The sequence below is a fragment of the Nelumbo nucifera genome, chromosome 2 (genome assembly GCF_055504915.1).
Source record: "Nelumbo nucifera cultivar China Antique chromosome 2, China Antique-T2T, whole genome shotgun sequence".
Taxonomy (NCBI): Eukaryota; Viridiplantae; Streptophyta; class Magnoliopsida; order Proteales; family Nelumbonaceae; genus Nelumbo; species Nelumbo nucifera.
The window spans coordinates 72802923-72828957 of NC_142650.1; the positions used below are offsets into that span (position 1 = coordinate 72802923).

The 26035-nt window shown below is 40.8% G+C and overlaps 1 protein-coding gene across 2 annotated transcripts in view; it reads right to left on the reverse strand.

Annotated features, from left to right (window-relative positions):
• The window catches only part of MOS4 (modifier of snc1,4), a 33632-nt gene extending 10916 nt beyond the window's left edge, over positions 1-22716 (reverse strand). Inside the window, exons 1-3 of one of the 2 annotated variants that reach the window (XR_736340.3) lie at positions 22262-22689; positions 21158-21333; positions 12146-12229 (exon numbers count right to left, since the gene is read on the reverse strand). Coding sequence is in view for 1 of the 2 variants with exons in the window: in XM_010268394.3 (XP_010266696.1) it covers positions 12146-12229; positions 21158-21333; positions 22262-22495 (494 nt within the window). In the remaining variant the exon portion in view is untranslated. Of the gene's footprint in view, positions 1-12145; positions 12230-21157; positions 21334-22261 lie in introns of both variants that reach the window. The other variant, XM_010268394.3, reaches the window with a different exon arrangement.
• Between the last annotated feature and the right edge of the window lie 3319 nt (positions 22717-26035).

Sequence of the window (26035 nt, forward strand, 5' to 3'; positions counted from 1 at the left end):
AAAAGTTAGCTGAAGTTTGTCCAACAGTTGATGAGTTGAATAAGTGCCTCACATGCATTATCCCTTGGACCCCTTCTAAAGACAAAACGCCAACTCACCCTTGAAGAAGAGAAGGTGGCAAATCTCGGTATAGGCTGTTGTTTGTAATTAGGCAATGAGAAAAGACTTGGAAAAGCAAATTGAAGGGGGATTTCAGCCAGCCATAGGTCTTCCCAAAACAATATTTCGGTCCCACAACCCACATCATATCTAATGAAATTAATGAAAGTTGGGTATATCTTCTGTATTGATTTCCATGAATGCTTTCAATTACCTTATGCCAAAGTGTGTCACCTTCCAAAGGAAACCTCCATAGACATTTCCCTAAGAGTACAGTATTTCTACAAATTAGGTTCCCTATTCCCAATCCTCCCTGCTCCTTTGGATTACTAACTTGCTCCCACTTAAGGCTGCAACTTGGGTCGGGTTGGCCCGAACCCAATCCTGACCCAACCCGAAAATGTCGGGTTGGGTTGGGTCAGGTTGATGCTCGGGTTAGGGTTAGGGTTGAAACTTATGAACCTGACTTTACTTTGGGTTGGGTTAGGGTTAACCCCGACTCTATAGTACATATCATATATAAATATATTATATATATGATATATCATGTATTGACTTGTTTATATGCATGATAATTGCATAGCCCCATAATCACTTCACTTAATCCTAATTAGAAATACTAAAACCTTAATAACATATTTTATGTTTTTGAATATTTTATTCTTCATCTCTTCTATGTTTTACCACACAGCTTGTTGCCCATAAAAGATCTATTATAAGTCATAACTCATAATAAACTATAGTCATCTCAAACACTTTTTTTTTAAGATATGATATTAAGAAGTTCTACAAGATTATATGGGATGGGAAGAAAGTTGGGCTGGACCAAACCCGAGCCCAACCCAACCCGAAGTTGACTTTGGGTTGGGTTGGGTTGGGTTAGGGTTGAAGGAATTTAGTTAGGGCTAGGGCTAGGGTTGGGTAGGTCGGTTTGAAGGTCAAGTTGGTTAGGGTTAGGATTGGGGGTTTAGAACTTAGGGTTGGGCTAGGGTTGGCCTCAACCCAACCTAACCCGGCCCAACTTGCAGCCCTACTCCCACTTCACCAAATGGTCCCTCTTCTCATCCCCTAGTTTCCAAAGGAAATCCCTCCTAATTTTCTCTAATTGATCCGCCACTTTAATTGGAATTCTAAGGGTGGAAAGGTAGTACATGGGTAGGTTAGCTAAGGCTACCCTAATCAATGTTATCCTCCCTCCCAATAAAATGTAATTCCTTTTTCAATAGTGACAGCCTTTTAGTGAATCTCTCTACACCGGTTTCCAAAAAACCTCTAATCGTGGGTTCCCCCTAATGGAAGCCCAAGATAATCCAAAGGCCAATTCTTTACTCACACCCTAGAATCTTTACCCACACTCTTATTTCTTCATCAAAAAAAAAAACTCAAAGGTAGCTATGAGTTCCTTTAAGTTCATCAAGTCATTTTGATTACCTCCTTCACAAAGCAAGATTATATCATCTGCAAATTGCAACTGGGAAACTATCACCTCATACCAGCCTACCTTCCAACCTCTAAATAACCTTTCTTGATCAGCCTTCACAATCATCCAACTTAATACATCTGCTACTAAAGTGAAGAGGAAAGGAGATAAAGGATCTCCCTATCTCCACCCTCTTTTGGCTGGAAAAAAAAAAAAAAAAACAAAACTCTTTGGCCACTCCATTTATTAAAATTGAAAAATGTACTGAACTTAAGCACCCTTTAATCCACATCCTCCACCTATCTCCTAACCCAATCCTTTCTAAGATTTCAAGGAGAAATGACCAATCCACTAGATCATAAGCCTTTTCCAAATCCAATTTGCAAACCAAACTTTTTCCCCTCCTCTGTCTCTTCTCTACTAGACACTCATTTGCTACCAAAATTTGTTAAGTGAAAGTTCCTTGAAACTGTGAGATCACCAAAGGCAAAACCTTTTTAAATTTTCCAGCCAGAACCATTGCTACTATCTTATAAAGACTTCCTACTAGGCCATGGGTCTGAAATCTTTAGATTCTTTAGCTACCTTCTTCTTGGGGATCAAGGTTATGAAAGTTGAGTTTGCTCCTCAAGATATTTCCCCCTCATGAAAAAAACTCATTGAAAACTTGCAATAGATCATCATTCAAGGACTCCCAACACTTGATAAAAAGGCATGGAGAATCCATCCGACCCCAAGGCTTTAGATCTTACCATTGAGAACACTGCCTCTTTGATCTCCTCAAATGTAAACTCATTTTTCATATTAGTAGCAATGTCTTCTGATACTTTATCCCAAAACAATTCTGGGCAATTTTGATCTTCTCCCTCCTAAGGTGGCAAAGAAGCCCTTGAAATGGTCCACAAAGATTTTAACTATTTCCTCCTCCCTTTTTACCTCTTGATTCCCCACTTCAATACTAGTTATCTTATGTTTTTTCTCCTCCTGCCACTAGCTAAAGAATGGAAGTATTTTGTCTTTCCATCCCCCTCCACAATTCATTTACATCTCGATTTTTGTCTCCAAGAAATTTCCTCTTTTCTCAACAGATTCTCCAGTTCAAACCTTAGCTTTCGTCTTTCTTCACTTTCCTCCCCACTAATCTCTCCCATAGCTTCCTTAGTATCCAACTTCACCATCCTTGAGGAGATTCTTTCCTTTATTTCCTCCACCCTTCCAAACTACTCTTTGTTCCATGTTTTGATTTTCTCTTTCAATTTTGTTAAAGACCTAGTGAACCTTAATCCCCTCTTTGTGCTATTACCCTTAACTTGACCCCACCAACTCTCCACTTTTGTCACAAAAGTGGGATCTTCCAACCACATGTTTTTGAATTTGAGAAGCAAAGGACCACCGCAGGATAGCTCTTGAGTTAGGCTAATAGGACAATGATCAGAAGTTACCCTAGGCAAGGCTCGCAAGGCTAGACTTTCCCACATCTCTTCCCAATCTACTAAAAAGAGGAACCTATCCAGTTTAGAGCAAACCAGGGACTCCTAAAAGTTTGACTAGGTAAACTCTACTTGTAGAAATGGAAGCTCCTTTTATTCAAAGACATCCACAAAAACATTGAAGTTTCTCATGCTTGTAGTTAATATTTGGTTAGGTTTATTTGTCTCTGAAGTGAACCTTATGACATTAAAATCACCTCCTAACACCAAGGCCCCTCCCATAAACCTCAAACTGCCTCCAATTCCTCCCAAAAAAAGATCCGTGTCTCTATATGAGTTCGGCCCATAAACATTTATCAAAGCTATCGTCCTTGGATCTCCTTACTTTTATTTAAATAGAAAACTATCCCACCAGTTTTTCCAAACATTCCAACTCCTCATTTTTCCAAATGGTAAGGATTCTTCCAGATGCACCCCATGAAGGTGCAAACAACTAGCTCAGTTCCTTTATTCCCCAAATACTTCTAATCCATCTCCTGTTAACCTCTAAGAGCTCTGTTTCTTGAATCAAAACCAAATCTGGTTTCTCCTTTCTAAGAGTATCCTTTATTAATCTTCTTTTGGTGGAACTTCCCAATCCCCTCACATTCCAATTGATTAACTTCATTCTTGAAAAAGGTGCCTCGAACCCTTGTACCTTCAACTAATGTCCCTCACTTATCCTTTCTTTTCTCTTGTTCTCTTCCCTATCATAAACTATGTCACTCATCAACCTCTCCACTTTTTTTCCTTTTCCTTATCTTCCCCGAGCCTTTATCCTTCCTTGAATACATCTTCACCCCTTTTGAGTTTCAACAATAGCACTTCTTTTCTTCTTTCTCAAATTAGCCTTTTTTTCTAAAGAAGATTCTTATCCTTTGCCCATTCAACAGTATTCCTACCAATATTTCCAATACCTCTACCTTCCGGTTCCTGCAATTCCTTTCCTAAAAATTCATTCCAATCAGTTCCCTTTCCGTCCTCTAGCACCAGAATTTTTAAGTTTTTTTATCAATAGAATTTTTAAGTTGACCAACACCATTCCAAAGATCCTCTCCCCCCTCAATTCTATCACCCTTCTCTTCTGCTTCTATCAAGGAAGGAGGCATAGTAGATGTGTGAATCTCAGTTGTCACAGGACCTTGAAAAAAAGATGGAGCTGGAGAAACAGGGGAGGACACACAATGGGGAGCACAATTAGTACCAGCAAGAACAGAAGTAACAGGGGAAGAAATAACTAAGAGGTTCAAATTTCCCTATTCCAAACTTTTGGTAGCCAGCCTCATGGTAGGCTTGGAACAGTCGGATGTCTTGTTAGGTAAACTCTGTTTAGCTTCTTGTGGCCTTCGCTCTGGAGCTTCCTCACCTAGCAAAGTGTTGGCTCTTTCTATCCCCAGTCGCTTAACTTGTATTTGTTCCTGGTTTGGTAAGTCTAGAGATACTTTTTTTTTGGCGCAGTCGGGCTCTTCTCGCTTTCAATAGAAGATTCTCTAGAGCCAAGATTCTTTAGTGGCACTGCAACTTTGCACAACTGCTCCTCAAATAACAGTTTTGTACCCCCGTCTTCCTCCTCCATTTGCTTACACGCCTTGATAGAATCAATGCTCCCAATACTTGAAGGCTGATTAACTTCTTCACCCCCTTCAAGTTGGAAGTTTTCCAATTGCTATCCAACTCCAAATATTGTTTCTCATCTTTGTTAAATTTAGGATTTGGCCTGTCTGGCGTAGTGGAGTGCTAATCTGAAACCAACACCCAAACCATCTTTCCATCTTCTTGTCAATCAGTTTTCTTCCCTGGTTTAGTAGCACAATCTTCCGATCAAAGATGCACCGCCAGAGAGAGCTTGCGTCTTAAGACCCAAAGGGGACGAAGATAGATCAAAGTTTCTGTCCCCTATTGGGTTAAAAGAGCAAGGCACATGACTCATTAAAGAGTCACATGTCACCTTAATCTGGACGTTACCTAGCCTAGGCCAAGTTAGGATGGAAGGTCCAACCAAGGTCTAAGCATTCACCCCGACTGTTACCTCAGCACATAGAGATTTCTTGCCTCACACAGTTTCTTTGCCTGACACAACTTCTGTCTATGTGTTGTGTAAATAGCAACCTTCCCACCACTTTTCTCCCTAGGCATCGGTTGGGTTACCCTATTATTTTTTGATAAATTTGGGTTACCCTATTATTTGAAACTGTTCCCTCCTTTTTTGACCACCCGAAAGAAGCTCCCATTTGTCTTCCATGTGTCACCAACCTCTTCTGATTTTCGACCACATGTCACCCACCCCTCCACATCATCATCATCATCATCATTACCCTTTCTCCTTCCTTCCACAACAATGCTTCAGCTTCCAAAGCTACCCAAACATTGTACCAATAACCATCTGTGCGTATTTCCAATGCTCTTGGAAATGATTCCAGTTTTACTCCATTTAATCGGAGTTTTGTAGCACGAAGGTCATTCATATTTACAGCTTCCAAAGCTCCTCCCAAAACTTAAGCCCCATTTGGCGTGTCTTTCCACGCGGTCTTTCGGCTGCTTGCAAGCCGGGAAGACCAAAAATCGGTCTATTCCCGTTTGGCATGCGGAAGATCTCACCACCAAAAGACGGAGCGCCAAAAAGACGTAGGAAGCCCATTTGGGGCTGATTTCGAGAAGCTCCAAATGAAGCTTCCCGCATCTTCCGCGTTTTAATCTCACACAGAAAGACCCGAAACAACGCACAGAAAGATGCACGTCTGCCAAACAGCCTTCGGGCTGCCCAGATCTTATGTCAAAAGCTCAATACGTCTATTGACTATCGGAGCTACGAGAAGATCTTCTCAAAAAGACTTGCCAAACGAGCCCTTAAGTCTTCAGATCTAGAGCTGAAATCTAACTCCCTTGAGGGCAAAGGATACCTTCCTTCCAGATCCTCAAACATCTTTTTAGTGACATCCTCATCCCCCCTAAAACCAATAGACCCAAAGCTTTGTTCACTTCAACCGTTGTATTTACAATTTTTTTCCACATTAACTTGCTCTTTAACTTCATAGGTCCCATCTAACAAAATCTCCTCTCCACTTGAATCATAGTCTTCAACTTCCTCTTCATCATTCTCCCCGACAGTCTATCTTTTAGAGGTCTAGTACGGTAATCTCTTCTCTTGTTGTAAGTCTTTAACCCACCATCCAGTTCTACTTCTCTAATTCTACCACCTACCCCCTGTTATGGACCTCTTCTCGTTGTCGAGAAGAGAGGCTGGGGTTTCCCCGAGCTATGGTGTTTGTCACCGCTCGAAGGGGAAAATGCTAGCAAGCCAAGTAATCGTATACTCTGAAATAATTTGGATTCAAGATATCCTTTTTCATTACGTCTCTGCTTATTTATAACATAAGGTCGTTACAACCGACAGACACGTCATCAAGAATCGTAACCGAATAGACACAGTTCTGATTGAAATCAGATAGGTTGTTCAGGGGTTAACCGCCAGAATATTCTCTTCCTGCTGGCGAGAACGTGACATTCCTCCCCCCTTGGCAACAGTCTCATCCTCGAGACTGAACTCAGGAAATTGCTGCTGGAGTCGGGGTAGTAGTTCCCACGTGGCGTCTTCGCTGCTCGGGCCCTCCCACTGGATTAGAACTTCAGTGGCGACCTAGTTTCCCTGCTCTATCATGCGATGGCCTAGGATTTTATGCAAGTGAGGAAGAAACAACCCGTCAACTGCTAAAGGAGGCAGAACCGACTAGATCCGAGTTGGGTCCCCAACTGCCTTTTTCAACCAAGACGCATGTATCACTGGGTGGATCTTGCACCCTTCTGGAAGTTCCAATTGGTAAGCCACGGGTCCAATTCAAGCTAGGATTTTGAATAGCCTGTAATAGCGGGCGGCGAGTTTCTGAGAGCGGCGGACAAACACAGAAGTCTGTCGGTAAGGCTGTAACCTTAAAAAGACCAGATCTCCCACCTGAAATTCCCTCTATGTCCTTTTGCGATCAGCAAACTTCTTCATGCGTTCCTGAGCCTTGCTCAAATTTTCCCTCAGCAACCGAAGCACCTTCTCCCTGGTTTTAAGTTGGTCCTCGACTGCTTGTACCAATGTTGTCCCAGGCACATAAGTAAGGAGTGTTGGGGGAGGGTATCCATAAACTGCTTCAAAAGAAGTGGTCTTGGTTGAGGTATGTAGAGAGGTGTTGTAGCACCATTCAGCGAGTGGTAACCAATGAGCCCAAGTCTGTGGTTGTCTTCCAGCGAAGCACCTTAGATAAGCTTCCAATGTCTAGTTTACTATCTCGGTCTGCCCATCCGATTGGGGGTCATAGGATGAGCTTAGATTAAGTTGGGTCCCCTGTAACCTGAAAAGTTCCCTCCAAAACAGGCCGGTGAATACCGCGTCTTGATCACTGACAATACTTTTGGCCATACCATGGAGTCGAAATACTTCTTCCATGAATACCCAAGCTACATCCTGGGCAGTATAGGGGTGTTGTAAAGCCATGAAGTGACTGTACTTAGAAAGACGGTCAACTACCACCATTATTACAGTTTTCCGTTCTGAGGGTGGCAAGCCTTCAATGAAATCCATACTGAGTTCTGTCCAAACTTGCTCTGGTATTGGTAATGGCTAAAGTAGACCCGGTACCGGTAAGTTCTCTCCCTTGTTCCTCTGGCACTTTTCACAGTGTTTGATCCATTCCTTAACCTGCTTCTTGAACCCTGGCCAGTAGCATACCTGTTTGAGTCGGTGCATAGTTTTATGAAAACCTTCATGACCTCCAATTGGTGCGGTGTGGAGCTCATCGAACAACTGCGGAGAACTGGGACCAATCACCAGCCTTCCTTTCCGCCATATCAACCCTTCTCCTACTGTATATTCTTGTCTTCCCTGCCCTCGAGTTGTTCTCTCCACCTCTTCATGTGTTGGTCTATAGCCACCTCGGCCCGTAGCTTCTCTACCCAACCCGGAATTGGTCCCGAGATAGCTGCCAACTCACCTTGGATACATTGTGACAAGGCACCTGCGACCACGTTATCCTTCCCTTTCTGGTATTGAATTTCAAAATCATACCCAAGAATTTTACTCAACAATTTCTGCTAGAATGGCATGGTTGCTCTCTGTTCTAGAAAGTATCGTAGACTCTGGTGGTCAGAACGAACAATGAACTTGTGGCCAAAGAGGTAGGGGCGCCACTTCTGAACCGCGGCCACAATTGCTAATAACTCCTTGTCATAAGTGGACATCGCCAGATTACGGGGACTGAGGGCCTAGCTGAAGAATGTAACGGGCCTTCCCGTCTGGGATAACACTGCTCCTATTCCGACTCCACTGGCGTTGCAGTCCAAGATGAATGGTTGAGAGAAATCGGGCAAGGCTAACATTGGAGCAGTAGTGACTGCTCTTTTCAGGGTCTGGAAAGCCCCATCTGCTTCTTCCGTCCATCCCCATGCTCCCTTTTTAAGCAAGTCTGTCAAAGGTTTGGCGAACTTCCCGTAATTTTGAATAAATTTACGGTAGTACCCCATCAAACCTAAGAACCCTCTAAGCTCTGATATGTTCTGAGGTCGTGACCACGCTTGCATGCACTCCACCTTCTCGGGATCTACCTCTACCCCCATATCAGAAATTATATGTCCCAAATAACTGAATCTCCTTACCCCAAAAAGACATTTGTTGGGTTTCGCATATAACCTGTGGCACCGGAGCCTTCCCAATACCTCTCTGAGATGCTTCCAATGCTCCGTTTCTGTCTTACTATAAACAAGGATGTCATCCAAGAAAACTAACATCAATTTCCTTAGAAGATCCCGAAACACTTCGTTCATTAACGCTTGATATGTGGAGGGGGCGTTGGTTAGCCCAAAAGGCATGACCAAATATTCGTAATGACCTTCATGGGTGCGGAAAGCTGTCTTGGCAATATCTTCTTCTCGTATGCGGATCTGGTGATATCCTGACCGGAGATCCAGCTTTGAAAAGATCCGAGAGCCATGAAGCTTGTCCAACAGCTCGTCTATAATGGGCATCGGGTATTTGTCTTTCACGGTCACCTGGTTTAACCTCCGATAATCTACACACATTCTCCAACCCCCGTCCTTTTTTACCAACAACACCGGGGAGGCATACGAGCTATTACTTGGACGTATGGCACCACGCTCCAATAATTCTAGGACCAGCTTTTCTATTTCTCCTTTTTGATAATAGGGATACCTACATGGCCTCTGACATACCGGCCCAGCTCCTTCTATGAGTGGTATGGCATGATCACATAGTCTCCGCAAGGGAAGACCTGGCAGATCTGAGAAGACATCGGAGTACTCCTGTAGTAACTGTCTGAACACCTGGTCAAACTGTGGATTATCCTCCATATCAGCCTCCTTGAGTATCTAGAGCAAGAATATGGCTGGCCTTAGAAATTTGTCATTGCGCCTTCTCTCCACTTATCATCATGGTCTCCTTTCTTAACCCCTACAGCCGGTGGAGTCCCTGCTCGTCTTGGAAACTGAGAGTCATGGAGGAGAAGTTCCAAGTGACGTCACCCAGTGTCCGCAACCACTACGTGCCCAAAACCACATCATACCCGAGTACAGTCAAGAGATAAAAATCTGCCTTCAGAGTTGTTCCTTGAGTTCGGATCTGAACTCCATCACAACGGCCAGTACCATGTAACTTCTCGCCATTAGCCACGGTCACCGCAAAAACTGAGTTGGCCGATAGAGGTACCCAAGCTCACTCTGCCAACTTGGGATCATGGAAGTTGTGTAGACCCACTGTCAATAAGTAAGACCACAGGATGGGTTTCTAGAGTACCTTGAATTCGCATAGTTTGGGGCATCACTAATCCCTTCATAGCATGCAGAGAAATCTCAGCCTCCGGCTCTGGTTCAATTTCCGGTTCTTCCTGTTCCTCCTCTGTTTCTGTCACAATCCAAAACAGTTTTTGCTTCTTTCAACGATGACCAGGAACAAAACGCTCATCGCAATTAAAACAAAGGCCCTTGTCTCTCTGTTCCTTGGCTTCTTCCGGTGTCAGCCGTTTTATGTCTGGTGGATTCATCCTCCCAATGGTACTTGGCAGCTTCAGCGGAGGATTATTTGGAGCAAGAGGGGGTCTGCTACGGGGTAGTTCAACCCGAACCGCTTTCTTTCGAGCATTCCATTCTTCTTCTTCAAGTAAGGCGAGGCGGAAGGCTCTGGCCAAGGTCCGAGGCTCCAGCTTTTGTACTCCAGCTCGGATCTCTACCTTCAAACCGGAGACAAAGCATCCAATGAGGTATTCTTCTGATAAGCCTTTCACTCTACTCGATAACCTCTGAAAATCCTCCATATACTCCTGCACAGTTGTCGTTTGTTGTAACTTGGACAACCTACCTGCATAGTTACATCCTTGTGGTCCAATGAATCGAGCTTCCATTGCCGCTGTTAACTAAGACCATGTGGGATTGGGTTGATACTCACGAAACCAGCTATACCACTCCACCACTCGCCCTTCGAAGCCCAAGCTAGCCACTGCCCCCCAAAGTTCCTCTGGTACCTCCTGAATCTCCAAGTATTGTCCAACCAACAACAACCAACCTTCCAGCCCCGTCCCATTGAATTTGGGAAGGTCCACCTTCCAAAATCTGGTCTGGTGGCCAAACCCATTTCCTGTCTGCGATGTCCCTTCACCGCTGCGCCTAGGTCCTCTGTCTCCCCCAGGGGCCATGTCTTCGTTAGCCCTCCCATTCAAACCTTCCTGTGACTCAATCCGGTGAGTGAACCGATTCAACCTCTCTGTTATCTCCGCCAGCTGATGCAGGATGGCCTCTTGAGTTTTCTTAAGAGTCTCCTGCAAGTGCTCCAGCCCACCGAGTCTCTCCTCCACACTCAACATCTGAGCTTCCCGAAGGATCTCCCACTCTGATACCAGTATGTTATGGACCTCTTCTCGTTGCCAAGAAGAGAGGCTGGGGTTTCCCCAAGCTATGGTGTTTGTCACCGCTCGAAGGGGAAAATGCCAACAAGCCAAGTAATCGTAGACTCTGTAATAATTTGGATTCAAGATATCCTTTTTCATTACGTCTCTGCTTATTTATAACATAAGGTGGTTACAACTGACAGACACGTCATCAAGAATCGTAACCGAATAGACAGAGTTCTGATTGAAATCAGATAGGTTGTTCAGGGGTTAACTGCCAGAATATTCTCTTCTTGTGGCGAGAACGTGACACCCCCCTTCAAAGTGAGCCCCTTTTTTTGCACTCAAAAGTCTTACTAGATGTTTTCACCTAATGCTCTAAACTCTGCAAAGGTTGCCTCCACCTCCAAAACCCTTTCCTTATCATCCTCAGACTTCTCCCTCCTGAACTCTTCTTTTTACCTCCAAAGGTTGCTCTTATACTTAATTCATGCACATGCCTTTAATTGCTATTCTGGAAGGTTCTTAAATGTTATCATTCTAGAAAGCTGAAGCTCTTGAATTGTTTGTAAAATAACTTTGCTTTAAGTGGATAATTGGCCTGAACCAGCCCGGTCTGACTCAGGTTTTTTCTGGGTCAGCCATGTTAATGTATTTATATAAACCCACCGTCTTACAAATGGTACTTATCTCCCTCCGTCTCTGTTTTCCTCTTTCTATTTCCTATGCAGAAAGACATTCTCTCCCTTCTCTATCTAATATCCTTCTACTCTTGTTGTTGCCAAAATCCTAATTCAGAATCATGGGTATCCAGTCTGACCTTCCCCCAGTTATGTTTAAGTCTTGAAACAACTCTGCTAACCTCTATTATCAAAACCCCATAAAGGGCTCTCACCTGTGCTACATCACATACCCCAAACAAGAGGCCAAAAACTACAATGTTTAAAGGTAAAAAGTACTCTATGCATTAAACTTCATAAATACAAATGGAGGTTTATTTTGTATCTTCACTAAGGATGTGACCAAATCAGTCCCATGTTTCTATTTAGTTATTGCCAATTTTTCTCAGTAATTAGAGAATATCTGTCTAAATCGCTAAAGGACCGGACCTAGGGAAAGAATGATAATCTAATAGAAAATTAAACAAAAGTATAGAAACACTTTGAACATTAGATCAAAACAGCTAATGTGATCCATTTTGAAACAGATATCCAAAAATAGGAAGCAGAGTTTCTTCATGATGCCAGAAAAGTTGAATTTTCATAGTATCCGAGACAAACCTGGACAAGAATGCCTCCAACTGTTGGTTGTAAAGTTTCCACACATCAGCACCATGCTTTGACATCAGCTCCAAATTTTCAAGTCTGCAAGATTAATCAACTCAGATCAGAAATTGTTATCAATATTTTATGCATGTAAACATCCATTTTTAAACAAGGCAGAAGTGTGTTTCCAGGTTGTTGTGCCAGTCAAGCAATAGAGAGTATGGATTCTCTACACTCATAGATAGACCTTAAATCTGCATGATTCATTTGTGTTTCAATATTTAACTCATAAGTTAATTTCATAGTTAAAAGGATGACAAGGCAAGGCCAGGGAATAGGGTGCCACTTTGTTGCCAAAGGACTTATTAGGGCACCTGGCACCAAATAGAAGGTAGCTTTTAGACAAAAGGACACTCAAGCTGTGGTTAGCTAGGCCAAGTCACAGACTATGCCTGGCAAATCCTTGATGAGTTGAACCTATGCACCTCACATTAGGTTTAGACATATGCCAGGCATAGCTGATGAAAGCTATGTTGAGCCCTACTAAAATTAAGGTTCAAGGCTTAGAGGCCATGTATAAACAGCTACATTACATGGACACTTTAATATAGGTCTTGTATCCATCTATAACACATGGATACTGACACTGAAAGACACTTCAGAGGACTTTTCCATCTTCTCTTTTGTCAAATCTTCATAACTTTGAAGGAATTGTGAATTTAGTATAATCAGTTATAAATATACATGATGCCCATAGAGATCTCAAAACTTAGTTTTTCAGGCATGCTGAATCCAACAACTCATATCTTCTTCCAATTTTGACACTGCTACCAGAATCCATGTAATATAGGTGAACATAGGAAATTAGGGTATTTGAATGGACAGCGGGTGCATTGATAATCTGGGAAATCTTAGGTGGTAGGATGTATCACTTACTCTAACTCTCAATATTTTTTTTATCAGTGAAAAGAGATTTTATTAAACAAGTTCAAGTATTACAAATGTGTGGGCTTTTCCACCGGTAGTGGCGTATCAGGCAGTATCGATAGCTTTTTTATTTTTTATTTTTTAAATCTGGTTCAGAGGGACCGGTTTAAGGTCTGTCCACCCTCTGAACCAGTCAAGACCCCAAAACACCCCCTGTAGGTGTGTATCGGGAAGCCCCTGATATGATACGTATCGGCTGATACGGCCCAATACATATCAATACTTTGAACCTTGCCTTGATATGCTTTCTATTTCCCGAAAAGTATGTCTATAGACCAATGGAATTTGAGAGATACATATGACCACCTGAGTCCCCTTCCACCTCCAAGTTGTGGAAACTGAATTGCTTAGTAAATTTTAAACCATGGAGATATCCACACAGCTCTACTATCAATGCATTACCATCAGCTAATAGTCCTGAAAACAGTAGTAACACCTTTTCTTCTATGTCTCAAAACACCCCTCCCATTCCAGCTGCAGCCTGACTACCAATGTAACTCCCATCAAAATCAAGTTTAACAAAGTTGTTTGCTGGGTCTCCATTCCATATTTACACTTTCCTTTGCTTGAGTCGATAATGTCACTTACTTCCAAGTTCTCAAAATGTCATTTGTTGAGAAACCTTGGAAATCCTCCAAGGTCTTCACCCAAAGAGAGAACAAAGATGCTCCCAAATTGGCAAATACAAAGTATAAAAGGATAGGATAAAAAAAATATGGGAGATGGTTTCACCATTGTTTTTGCACAGAAAGCACATGTGAAGGGATAGGCACTTATTTGGCCTTTTTTGCAAAATACCACAAGTGTTGATCTTTCCAAGGAAAACTTCCCAACAAAGTGCCTGAATTTTAGGAGGGATTGATATACTTCAAATTTCTTTCACCGGTAAATTTACCCCCAAGGTTGAAGGCTGAACTAAGAAGTTGAAAAAAGAAGCATAAGTCAAAAGACCAACTGAGATAGTGGACCAAACCCTGGTGTCCTCTACATTTTGAGCCAAAAAAAAAGTCAAGACTGGCCAAACAAAGAAGGAGAGATTCACATTCTGTTTCCCTAATGCCCCTTCAAAATCCAAGATCCCAATTTATGCTCGACGCAGAGAAGTTCACAAACCTAGAGATGGGTTCAAATTTATAGCAGGAAAGTGCATGATTGGACCTTTAATCGTTGTGCACCTATCCAAAGGTCCTCTCAAAACAAGACTCTCAAACCATTTCCCACATCATACCGGATGAGATTCACAAAAGAAAGATATACCTCATAAATTGATTTCTAGGGGAAAATGAAGTTGCATTGGAGGTTACCTTTGCATCCCAGCCATTGTGCATCCGACCATGTATACTTACAATTACTTTGTGCCAAAGCCTATCACTTTCCAAAGGAAACCTCCACAGCTATTTTCCTAAAGGGCTAAATTCTTTTGGGTTACATTTCCTATACCTAGCCCACCCTTTGGTTTACTAATTTGTTCCCATTTCACCAGTTGTCTTTCTTCCCATCCCCTGGTTCCCACAAGAAGCCCCTCAATAACTTTTCTAGTTGCCCAACAATTTTTGCAGGGATATGGAAGGTGGACAAATAATATATGGGAAGATTAGCTAAGGTGGCTTTGACTTCCACCCAAAGAAATGTAGCTTCTTTTCTAAAGTGTCAATCTTTTAACATTTCACTCTAGCACAGGCTTCCAGAAACTCTCAGATCTAGGGTTACAACCCAAAGGCAGTCCAAGGCACTCCGTACTCCAAAGGCCAATTTTTGACTTCACACCCTAAGAACTCTGCTATTCTAAAGGTTTCCTCCTCTTGCAAATTCAATCCTGCCAAACAACTGTTAGGAACCTGCCTAACTCAGGGCTTCTTCGAGGGAGCCAACCTCCACAGTAAGAGAGAGGTTTGTTCTAAAAATTCCTTCAATGCCTCCTCCCTTCTTAATTTTATTTATTCTGTTTACATTCTAATTGTTACAACAGACTGCACACAAGTTTTTGTTCTGTTACAACAAATTGTTCAACTTGCTTTTCGGTTATGCTGATGTGGCTTCTTTCTGTCGTGGCCTCTTTTTGTATACTTGGCTAGCAACCTTCAGTTCTGTAGAGCTCTCAACAATCCCCCCCCCCCCCCCCGTCCTTAAAAGAGGCATTGCCCTCAAGGTCTAAATCTGGGAAGCAATTCTGGAGATCGAGATAAGGTTCCCAAGTAGCATTGGTTTCTGGAAGATGAACCCATACCTAACGAAAATTTACAATGCGTGCTAGTTCCATTTGAAGTTGTCCGTCCTCCGAAAATGGTGGCAATGTGGAACTTGTAACAGCCCTAGGTTTGGGCCATTTCTTAAGCACGGAGACATGAAAAACGGGGTGAAGTTTGGATGTTGGTGGTAGATCCATCTTGTAGGCTACTATACCAATCTTGGCAGTGATCTGGAATGGGCCAAAATACCTTGGGCTGAGTTTATTCCAGCCAGAGGGCCCTGGGTTGCTTGTCTGCTCCCATCAAAATTCAGTTTCAGAAAACCTTGTGGAGGGGGGCCCAGTTTGTAGAAAACCTTGCTACTGCTGTCCAGTTCCTCCATAGGTCATTAAAGGAGAAGGAATGAAATAGTTACATAGATTTTAACCAATGTATTGCCCTTGCAATCCTTCAATGCCTGGCTGCTCCTTTCCTTCTCTTGGGATAATCTTGAATTCCTTTCTTCCCACACTGTCCAAATCAACGCTGCTCTTGCACACCTCCACATTCTTCTTCCTCTTTTATGGGGCCATGAGAAGGTAGATGAATTGAACAACAAACTTAAATCTGTTGGCATCTCCCACACCCAAATAGAGATAAAAGCCATCCCCGAAGCTCTGCAATGACATCACAGGATAGAAATAAATGATAACAGTCCTCACCATGAGATCTGCAAAGGGTACACCAGTTAGGAGAGATACAAATAAAGGGTCTTCTCTTTTGTAGGTTATCCATGGTGTTGACTTCCCCATGGCACACTTTCCAAGAAAAAGACATTACCTTAGGGGGGACCGGCCTACACCAAACTTCTTTGGAAGGGAAAGCCTGTTGAGGGGAGGTATTACAAAGTAACTTAAAAAAGGAACCACAAGAAAATAACCCTTTGGGGTGAGGGGCCCAAATCCTCTTTTCTAGCAAAGAAGAATCCAACCACACTTTTTCAAGGAGGCAAAGCAAATTAGCCAAACAAACAACTTCTTCATCCCTTAACCCTCAATGAAAACCCAAATCCCAAGACAAGGCCGACGGATTTAACAGAGAAGGAAGGAATTTTGAAATCGCCTCATTTTTAAACCAAGAAACAGAAAACAAGGAAGGGAAAAAATCTTTAAGAGGGAGATCCCCAACCCAAGTGTCTTCCCAAAAACAAACAGAAGTCCCAGAACAAGTATTATACCTGACACAACTGAGAAACTTTGGGAGAATTTTGTGGATTGCCTTCCAAGGTGTTGCCATGTTAGCCCTTCTTGATGCACCAGCATCCCATCCATTCTTTGAGCATCCATGAATACTCTTCACCACTTCATGCCAAATCATTTTTCCCCTCTCCTAGCTCCCAAAGGAAGTCTTTCATCAATTTTTCTAATTTTTTTGCTTCCCTAGGCGGTATCCTAAAGACCGAGAGGTAATAAGTAGGTAGGTTTGTAAGAGTAGCTCTTATCGAAGTTATCCTTCCACCCAACAAGATGTAGTTTTTCTTCCACGCCACTAACCTCTTGTCAAACTTCTCTATGACTGGAGTCCAAAACCTACTCTCCCTAGGATTTGCCCCTAATGGAAGCCCTAAGTAGGATATAGGCCAAGAGGAAGTAGAGCATTCAAGACAATGTGCAATCTCATCATTCTCCAAATTAATCCCCGCTATGCATCTCTTTTCTAAGTTGATTTTCAAGTTGGAAATTTCTTCAAAGGTCTTTTTTTATCAATAACTTTGAAAATTTTATTGACTAAAATACTTTAGGATACAACAAGAAGTTACAAAAGAAATCAGCATAGTAAGCTGACCCAGTACAGAATTACAAATGTGCCCAAAACACATATGTTCTTTGAACCCCTTACTTTGCTAAGCTATCTGCCAAACTGTTGGCAGATCTCCTTACCCATCCACCTGAATTGGCATGTTCCTTGACATCCATTTAAATCTTCTGAAATCGTTCTTCAACTGCCATGTCACAATTTCTTCAAAGGTCTTAATCAACTCCTTTAAGTTTCCCACCTTCTCACTAAAGCCTCCATCACAAAATATCATTAAATCATCTACAAACTAAAGATGGGTAACTGGAACTTGGTTTCTGCCTATTCTCCAACCCCTTATGACCTCTTCCCTATTAGCCCTAGTGATAATTCGCCAACCCCTTGCCTAATGCCCCTACAGGCTGGAAAGAAGTCCCTAACCACTCTGTTTACTAGGATGGAAAAGTGACAATAACTTACACAACCCATCATCCAACTGCACCACCTTCCCCAAATCCACAATTCCTCATCACCTCTAACAGAAACTGCCAATCCACTAGATCATAGGCTTTCTCTAGGTCTAGCTTGCAAACAAAACCTCTTTTCCTAGATCTCTTCATTTCCTCCACGTACTCATTTGCAATCAAGATCTGATCAATTATCTGACGTCCTTGAATGAAGGCCCCTTGGGCTCAACTAATGATGGATGGGAGGGCTTCTTTAATCCTCAAAGAAAGATGCCTTTGGAGGCTCGCCTTGGTTTGGGTTGTTTGTTTCCCTTGAAAATCTTAATACATTGAAATCTCCCCCTAGACACCAAGGTCCCTACAACCATAGTTGACAAGGCGACACCTAGGCGACAAGATGCCCTCGGAGGCTCGCCTCGCCCAATCACCAAGCAGTTTTGTGTACTACGTTATAAAATACTTTTTTTATTTTTTATTTTTTGACATTATAATTATAAAATAGACATTATTAAACTAGAATATTCATTTTATGTGTTTATATACTAATTTCTTTCTATTATTTTCTTATTTGTTAGGGTTTAATCAACACAAACATTGCTAATTGTTCTATTGAACCCATGGTTCAACGTATCAATACACCTTTGTATATAGGCAGAGGTGTATCAGTACTTATAATGATACTCCCCCTATTTTCTTTATTTTTTTTGTTTTTCAATTTCATTTTTAAATATAATTATATATATATTATTTAAAAAAAATGGGTTCCTGAAAACACCTATCAACAGGTGCATCGGGAACCCAAAGATACAATACAATATGCCCGATATGAGGCGTATCATATCAAACTTCTCTATCAACACATTTTCTTTTTCCACCTTTTCTTTTCTTTTCCTATAACAAAAGTAGGGGTCCAGCCCCTATACTTTTTTAATGTTCTTTCCTTTCTTCTTTTTCTTCTCATAAAATGTTGATTTTTCAAGACTTAAACATGAAACTTATACTTCTCTTATGAAAATTATGGATAATTATTAAGGAAAGATGGTTATGGAAACTAGGGAACTACCCTAGGATATATGGTTTTACTTAAAAAAATCCATCGCCTAGGCGTCCCCTAGGTGCCCACCTAGGTGACTAGGCGACAAGGTGCCCCCTATCACCTAGCCTCACCTTGGCACCTTGAAAACTATGCCTACCACAATCCTCTTATTGCACTCAACTCTTCCCAAAACTGGTTTCTCTATAAGAATTTAGACCGTACACATTTGTCAAAACCAGTCCGTCCCATCATTTGCACTTTTACTTTTGATTGAGACTGAGTAGTTTCCAATGAGCTCCTCCAAGCACTCCATCTCCCCATTTTTCCATACGGTGAGTATTTCCTCCAAGGTTCACCAAGAAGGTGCAAAACCCAAGCTTAGGCCTCTAATTCCCCAAATGCTTCTAATCCACATGCTATCTATCTTTGAAAGTTTAGTTTCCTAGACCATAAATATTACTTTAAAGTAAGTGATTCATTAAGGCTATGTTTGGTTTGAAGGAAAATGCAGGGAAAGGAAGGGAAAGGTAGGGAAACCTTTGCAAACCTTGTATAGGTTCCCCTGTCTTTACCTTCCTTTCCCTACCTTTTCCTTCAAACCAAGCATAGCCTAAGAAAAAAATCAACTACGGAAAACCCCTGTACAAAGAGAAATGAACGAGGATATACAAAATAACCCAAAAACAGCCTATTACAGCCTCAATCCCACCAAACAAAAAACAAAACTATCCACTCCTTACAAACAAAAAAATTAAACTCAAAAAAGACACTTGGATGTCTTCCAAACATCGGGTGTATTGCCAGCCATGAGTGGATCATCCCCAGAATTTTCCTCAGAACATCTTCTTTTGAGTTCTGAGTTCCTTCAAATAATCTGTTATTTCTTTCACTCCACGCAGCCCACAAAACAGCTGCGGCAATAATGCTCCATGCCACCTTTCCAGCCTTACTTAGACCTCCCAGCCACCAAGCCTCTATGAGTCCCCTTAGTTTCAGCTTTGCACCAAATAATTCCACCACTCTTAACCACACCCAGTGAGTAAATCCACAATGTAACAGCAGATGGCTAGAGAACTCCACATTCCCAATACATAGGGGACATGCCATGTCTACAACTTCTAACCCTCTTTTGACTAAATTCTCTTTGGTTAGAATCTTATCCAGCACTGCCAAGCAAACAAAAAAGGCTATCTTTGAAGGCACAGCTCTAATCCATATTCTTTGGCACGGAAAAAAGATGTCTTCCTCCTTTCATACAACTTTAAAAAAAAAGAGTTCACAGAGAACACACCTGATTTCTCAAAGCTCCACACTCTTTTATCTTCCCCTATTGCAGGTATGTTTGAGTCATACAGAAGCTGGAGCAATCTGATTAGGGATGCCACCTCCCAATCATTTAAATTTCTCCTGAACTGGGGGTTCCAAGTGAAATGGCCATTCTGTCTTTCCAAACAGTCAGCAATGGTTGCATTTTTTGTTTGTGGTGATTTCAAACAGGTCCGGAAATGCATTCATTGAAGGGCCCTCTTCACACCAGTTATCCTTCCAAAAGAGAACCCTCCTACCATTTCCCACTTTGTATTTTATTCCCTTCAAAAACTGGGGCTGAATTTTTTGTATTGCCTCCCTTCAAAAACGGAGGTACAGACATGACATTCTCCCTTTGGGTCACCATGTCTCCTTTTCCTGGTTCTAATGCTTCCCCCTCCTAGGCCACTAGACTCACCTTCTGCTTCAATTTTCCTATTCTCCTCTTCAAGTGTAAAGGCACAAGGGTTCTCAACATTCATAGCCATCTGGCCTAGAACTGGATCTACACACACAAAAAAAGGAAGGCAAGAGAACACAGGGTTAAACATGCAAACAGGAATGGAGGAAGAAGGAAAAAAAAGGGAGTTAAAGGAGGAAGGGAGCCCTTCTTGGTCACCTTCCTCTTGAGAAACCACCTAGGCTACTAGACGCAGGTGGGCCAGGTGGTTTCTCAATGCAAATTAGTAATACTTCTGGGAGAGATGTTTTACTGTTGAATAAGATAAAGATGATAAGATTTTGATCAAAAAATAAATATCATAAGATTGTGTTAGTACCTGATACAGAAATTATCCTTCTCTTTGTCCCTTATCCTCAATTTTTAGTACCATCAATGCAGAAGAGTATGAATTAGTTTGATTGACAAGTTTGGATGGAAGTTTTGGAGTAGGTTATTGCTATCATAGCTAGAACAAGTGTTTTCAGATGCCAAAGCATGACACAAAGCAATCAACTTTCCAGAGGTATGCAGCACAAGCATGCTTTTTTTAATAAGTAGAATACACAAAGATAAGAGAGAAGAATTTGCCAAGATGTGTGTGTGCCTGTGAGAGAAAGAGGTAGTAAAAGTTTAATGAATAAAAGTTTAGTTTTGTGATTCTGATCGTTCTCTCTTGCTCTTGGATAGCCATGACCAACATTGGGTAATGGCCCAATGAATATGTAATATCTACCAAAGCAAAGTTTGTCACAGATGCCAACTTTAAATATATTCCTCCTAAAAACATCGAAACCACCAAATCAGCTAAACCATCAAAGTAGATACCTCAGTATTTGGTGTTGCAGCAAACCTCGAGCATTTCCAACAACAGGTTTCCAAGCTTCAACATCATTGCGTTTATTTACAGGAGGTGGCTCTAGTCCATAACGAGACATCTCTAGGGTTGCAGGAGGCTTGGCAGCTCTAACACGTTCATATTCTCTAGCAAGCATAGGGTGATTCTGAGATGTAATTTCCAAGATTAGACAGCATGTGGCCAATGTATTGTTTCACTTAGTAGATATTTCATTAATGTCAGCTATTCTTAATTAGACAGCATGTGGCCAAGATGTAATTTCCAAGATTAGACAGCATGTGGCCAAGATGTAATTTCCAAGATTAGACAGCATGTGGCCAAGATTAGACAGCATGTGGCCTATAGTGTACCCTTTTCTTCTCATACAAAATCATTCAAACCAATCAGAATTGAATATGAAACCCATCCCAAAAATTCTATACTATTTTCTACCTTTCATTTAAAAAATAAAAATAAAAAATAAAAAATTGTAGTTAAAGTGAGATATGATGTTCGAGGAGAAGATATAAAAGAAAATTAAAAGATCATTAAGAGTTGAAAAGGAGCAAATAATGCTGAGCCTTCAGGTTGTATATGCCATTGCCACAAAAGTCATTTCATTGACAACGGATCATTTATTTCCACCAAATTTTATCAATGCATGCTATCAGTTTCTTAAGATGAATCCTCAATCTCAACTCAGATCAGTCTCAATCCCAATTATTTGGGGAAACTATACTAATATGGCCATAGAATCCTCAGCATTTCCATTACTTGATGATTAGGTTAATCTGAGAAGTCTTAGATCGCACAAAGATCATGACCCGATTTCTCAAGTAAAGCTAGTCTCACAAACCATGTAAACAAGGTCTAACCTAAGGAACGTTAAGTTTTTCTCTTTCTTGAACTGTTTCTTTATGTAACTTCAGAAACCACACTATCCACAAAGCATCCGGAATAATCAAAGACATAACCAAAATGGCAATACACTAATAAACCCTAAATTCCTAGCAAGCATCTCTTCAAAAATTCGAAAACAAATAAAATGAAGGACTGTAATGAGCCCTAATATAGAGCATGAGAGAAGCAGTCACCTCGAAGTTCAACATGGGAACGGAAGGGAGATCTTTGAGGAAATCAGCTGGCTTCTTGGTGCTCCGTCGCATCTCTTCTTCGACCAACCTGTTGACTTCTTTCTTCATGGCGTCGTAGTCATCGTCAATGTAAGGAAGTGCGTCGATGATTTCTTCTTTCGAAACGCCGGGCCAGGCCGGCCGGGACGCTTCAGGAGGTGCTTCTAGCAGTAATATCTCTCCGTTATTCGCCATTCTCTCCCGCCACCGCTTGCTTGCCTCCCGAATTCGGAGGGTGAAATGGAATTTTACAAAGAACGGAGGGCTCTGTTGCAGCGGAAGAGAAAGGAGGGGCCCTCTGGGTCTTAGTTCCTAGGTGGATCAGTTGGTATGTTAGCCGACTCTGGGGAAGGCAGGGGTCATTAGTGTGGAGATTAGCTGAACGCGATGGTTGTTCAACGGGCGGAACCGATGATGGATTCTGTACTTACAAAATTGTGCTCTTACCGTTTTCACAGCCCTTTTCAGCCGTGCATTGGGAATATTTGTGTGGTTTCGATCCACGGCCGAAAAGGCCGTGAGAATGGTGTGAGGATTAAATCCGATTTTTATGGAAGCAATAAGAATTTTTTGGAAAATTTTCGCTTTACTATCCTGAACTTTTGAGGTAGTATCAAATTAGTATGGGAGTTTTCAAATGTGTCACTGCAGTATTTAAACTCTCAAAAAGTGTCAAGTTGATCTTTCTCGTTAATCAATCGTCGGCTATCTGTTGAAAATGTCAAAACTACTCTTCAAAAGAAGAAATTGTTCATTGTTTTCTACCTTGAGACCCAACCGGTTTAGGTGTTTGAGATACTAGACTAATGAAGCTATTGTCTTCTACCTTTAGATCTGAAACACATTATTATTGTCTAGTTATTTCTTTGCTTTCAGTTATTGTTTCCCTCTATCATATTTCATAACCGGTTCACTCAATGTAGAAGACAATGAATAGTGTCTTATTTTGAAGGGGTAGTTTTGATGTTTTCAATAGATAATTGACGGTCGGTTAACGACAAAGACCAAGTTGACACTTTTTGAAAGTTTAGGTATTGTAGTGACACATTTGAAAGTTTGAGTACTAACTTGACACTAGCCCCAAAGTTCAAGATACTACAGTGGAATTTTCCATAATTTTTAATACTAATAACAAAATAATGGGACCCACACCTTTTCATAGTGGGCCCATCAGTTCCATGGAGTAGAATATTACCATTTGTTCCACGGCCCGCTGAATAGCTATTGCGTTCAATAGGGGTGTAACCGAGTAGAACTTTGGTATGCCTAGGCTTGGCTTGACTAAAATACTATTAGATTCGAGTTTGACTTGAACTATATTTTTTTGCTTGAGATCAATTCGATTAAATATTCAATGAACTCAAGTTCGCCTTGAAAGCACAAAAATAAATATAGTTGTACCCTATACTTTGGGGTAGTGATAGATAGGTACCTTGAACTTTCAATCGCAACACTTGAGTACCCTAAACTCTTAAAAATAGACACTTAGGTCCATTCATTAGTATTCTGTCAGTTAAACATTATAGAATGCAAAAAATACCCTTCCCATGTATTTATGAAATTAATCATTCTCATGATGACGTTCTCGCACAGACAACAAAATAACATATTTAAAATTTTTGGTGATGATATTCTCTAATAATAAAAATATAAAAATACACTTGAGTACCCCAAAGTACAGGGTACCTATTGTGTGTGTGTGTTGAGTGTGTGTATATATATATATAATATAAAAGTATATTTTTATATTAAATAATATGTGCATATGTATAAGTATGTATGCATTTGTTAATCGAGCCAAACTTTTTATTGGTCGAGCTCAAGCTCGAATAACTAATCAAGCTTACCCCAAGGTTTGAACTCAATTTGAGCTTACTAAAATTGAACTTGAATCGAGCCTAATCAAATTCGGGTCCGAACTATTCAATTAGAGCTCAATTCGATTGCAACCTTAGCGTTCAGGAAGTGTGGTGCGCATCACCAAATACCAAAAAAAATTAAGGTTTTGTATTGAAACCTAGCCTAGGTATGGGGCCAAAATTTTAAACCTAGCCCAATATTTCTAGGCATATATATATATATATACCAATGATTCATCAAATCTTCAACAATAGTGTAGGAATGCAATTTAGGGGTGAACATGAACCAAGCTTTATTTGAACTCGTGAAAATTTTGATTCAGCTTGGTCTAAATCGAGATTCAAGACAAGCTCGAGCCCTATGCATGTTCTCTAATGGGAGATACTCCCAATGCACAACTACAAGTGGCTATGAGGACAGTGCGTGCATGGTTTTGTAACGACTAAATCTGAGTATATATATAAACTAGTTTTATATGCATAATAATATTTTTATAATATTTATATATAAATAAATAATATTTTTTTTATGTGCATAATAATTAGTGTTTATAATTCTTGATTTTTATATGTATAATAAAAAATAATTATATATATATATTTATTTATTTATAAGGAGTTTGGCTCACAGTCGAGATCAAATTTATGAGCTTTTGAGTCGAGCCAAACTCAAGCTCAAGCCACATAGTTTTATGGTGAGCCAAACTCGAAGCAAAATATTTGGCTCAGCTCAGCTCGAATCCAACCCTACTACATAACCTAATGGATTCTGTCAACTTGAGTTGGATGAATTTGATGTAGATGGGTAGGGGTGTCAGTTGGACTAGATTTTATCCATTTTAATCTAATCCAATATGAGTCAATTAGAAATGGATTAGGTAAATCCAAACCGATGAATACTTTGGACCATTTTGGACTAGTCCAATTCAACGCTTGGACTATCCAATCTGTTCAATTTGCTTTTAATTTAGGGGTTGTTTGACAAGTCTTTCTAGGTAAATCTTTCAACAACCCAATAGACAAGAAAACACATTGATCTTTTGGTGTCTTGTCTTTAAAGACCAAGACCATTTGGTTTGTATCATGGTCTATCCAGCTGTTTAGTCTTTTTGAATCTTCCAATTATTAGTTTGTTTAGTCTTTTTCTGCATACACTTCAGGTATTTTGGTCTACATGATACCAAATGGAAAAGACCACTTTTTGATCTTTCTACAGACCAAAAGACACACTAAAAAGATGCGCCAAACACCACCTTAGATTTGTTCTAATCAAAACTTGGTCCATTAACACTTTTATTCTTATCTTCTTTCAACGGATTGGATATTGGTTCAATCTAACTCAATCCAATATCAATCCATTAGGAAAAACCATGTCCAATCCAATCCAATAAAAACTTTGAACCATTAAGTCTTGACTGGTCCAATTCAATATATCTTAGGAGTCCGTCCAATCCCCCAAAATTGGTTTCAATTTGGATAGGGTCCAACACCAAAAACTATCCATTGACACCCCTAGATGGGGAACAACATAAGGGGTTTGATCAAAGTTCTATATTGTTTTACAAAATGTCCCTATTAGTGAGTGCTTTGCTATTCTTTAACTTAGATGGTTTCATACTCAAACCTATGAAAGGTCACTAATCATTATTTACATGCCATTTAGTTGGCAGATGGGTTGGAAAGTTATACTGGATTTGAAGAATTTACACTGATTTGGGCCTAGGCTTTTGGGTTTGGCCTAATTAAATTTTAATGGATTTCCAACCCCAAACTTCCCCATTCCGCCCCGAGCAAGCCTTCACTTTATCCATAGCTTTTAGTGGGTTTGAGTTGTTTAGTGAATATGGCATTAAATAGAATAATGCTTGAATGATGA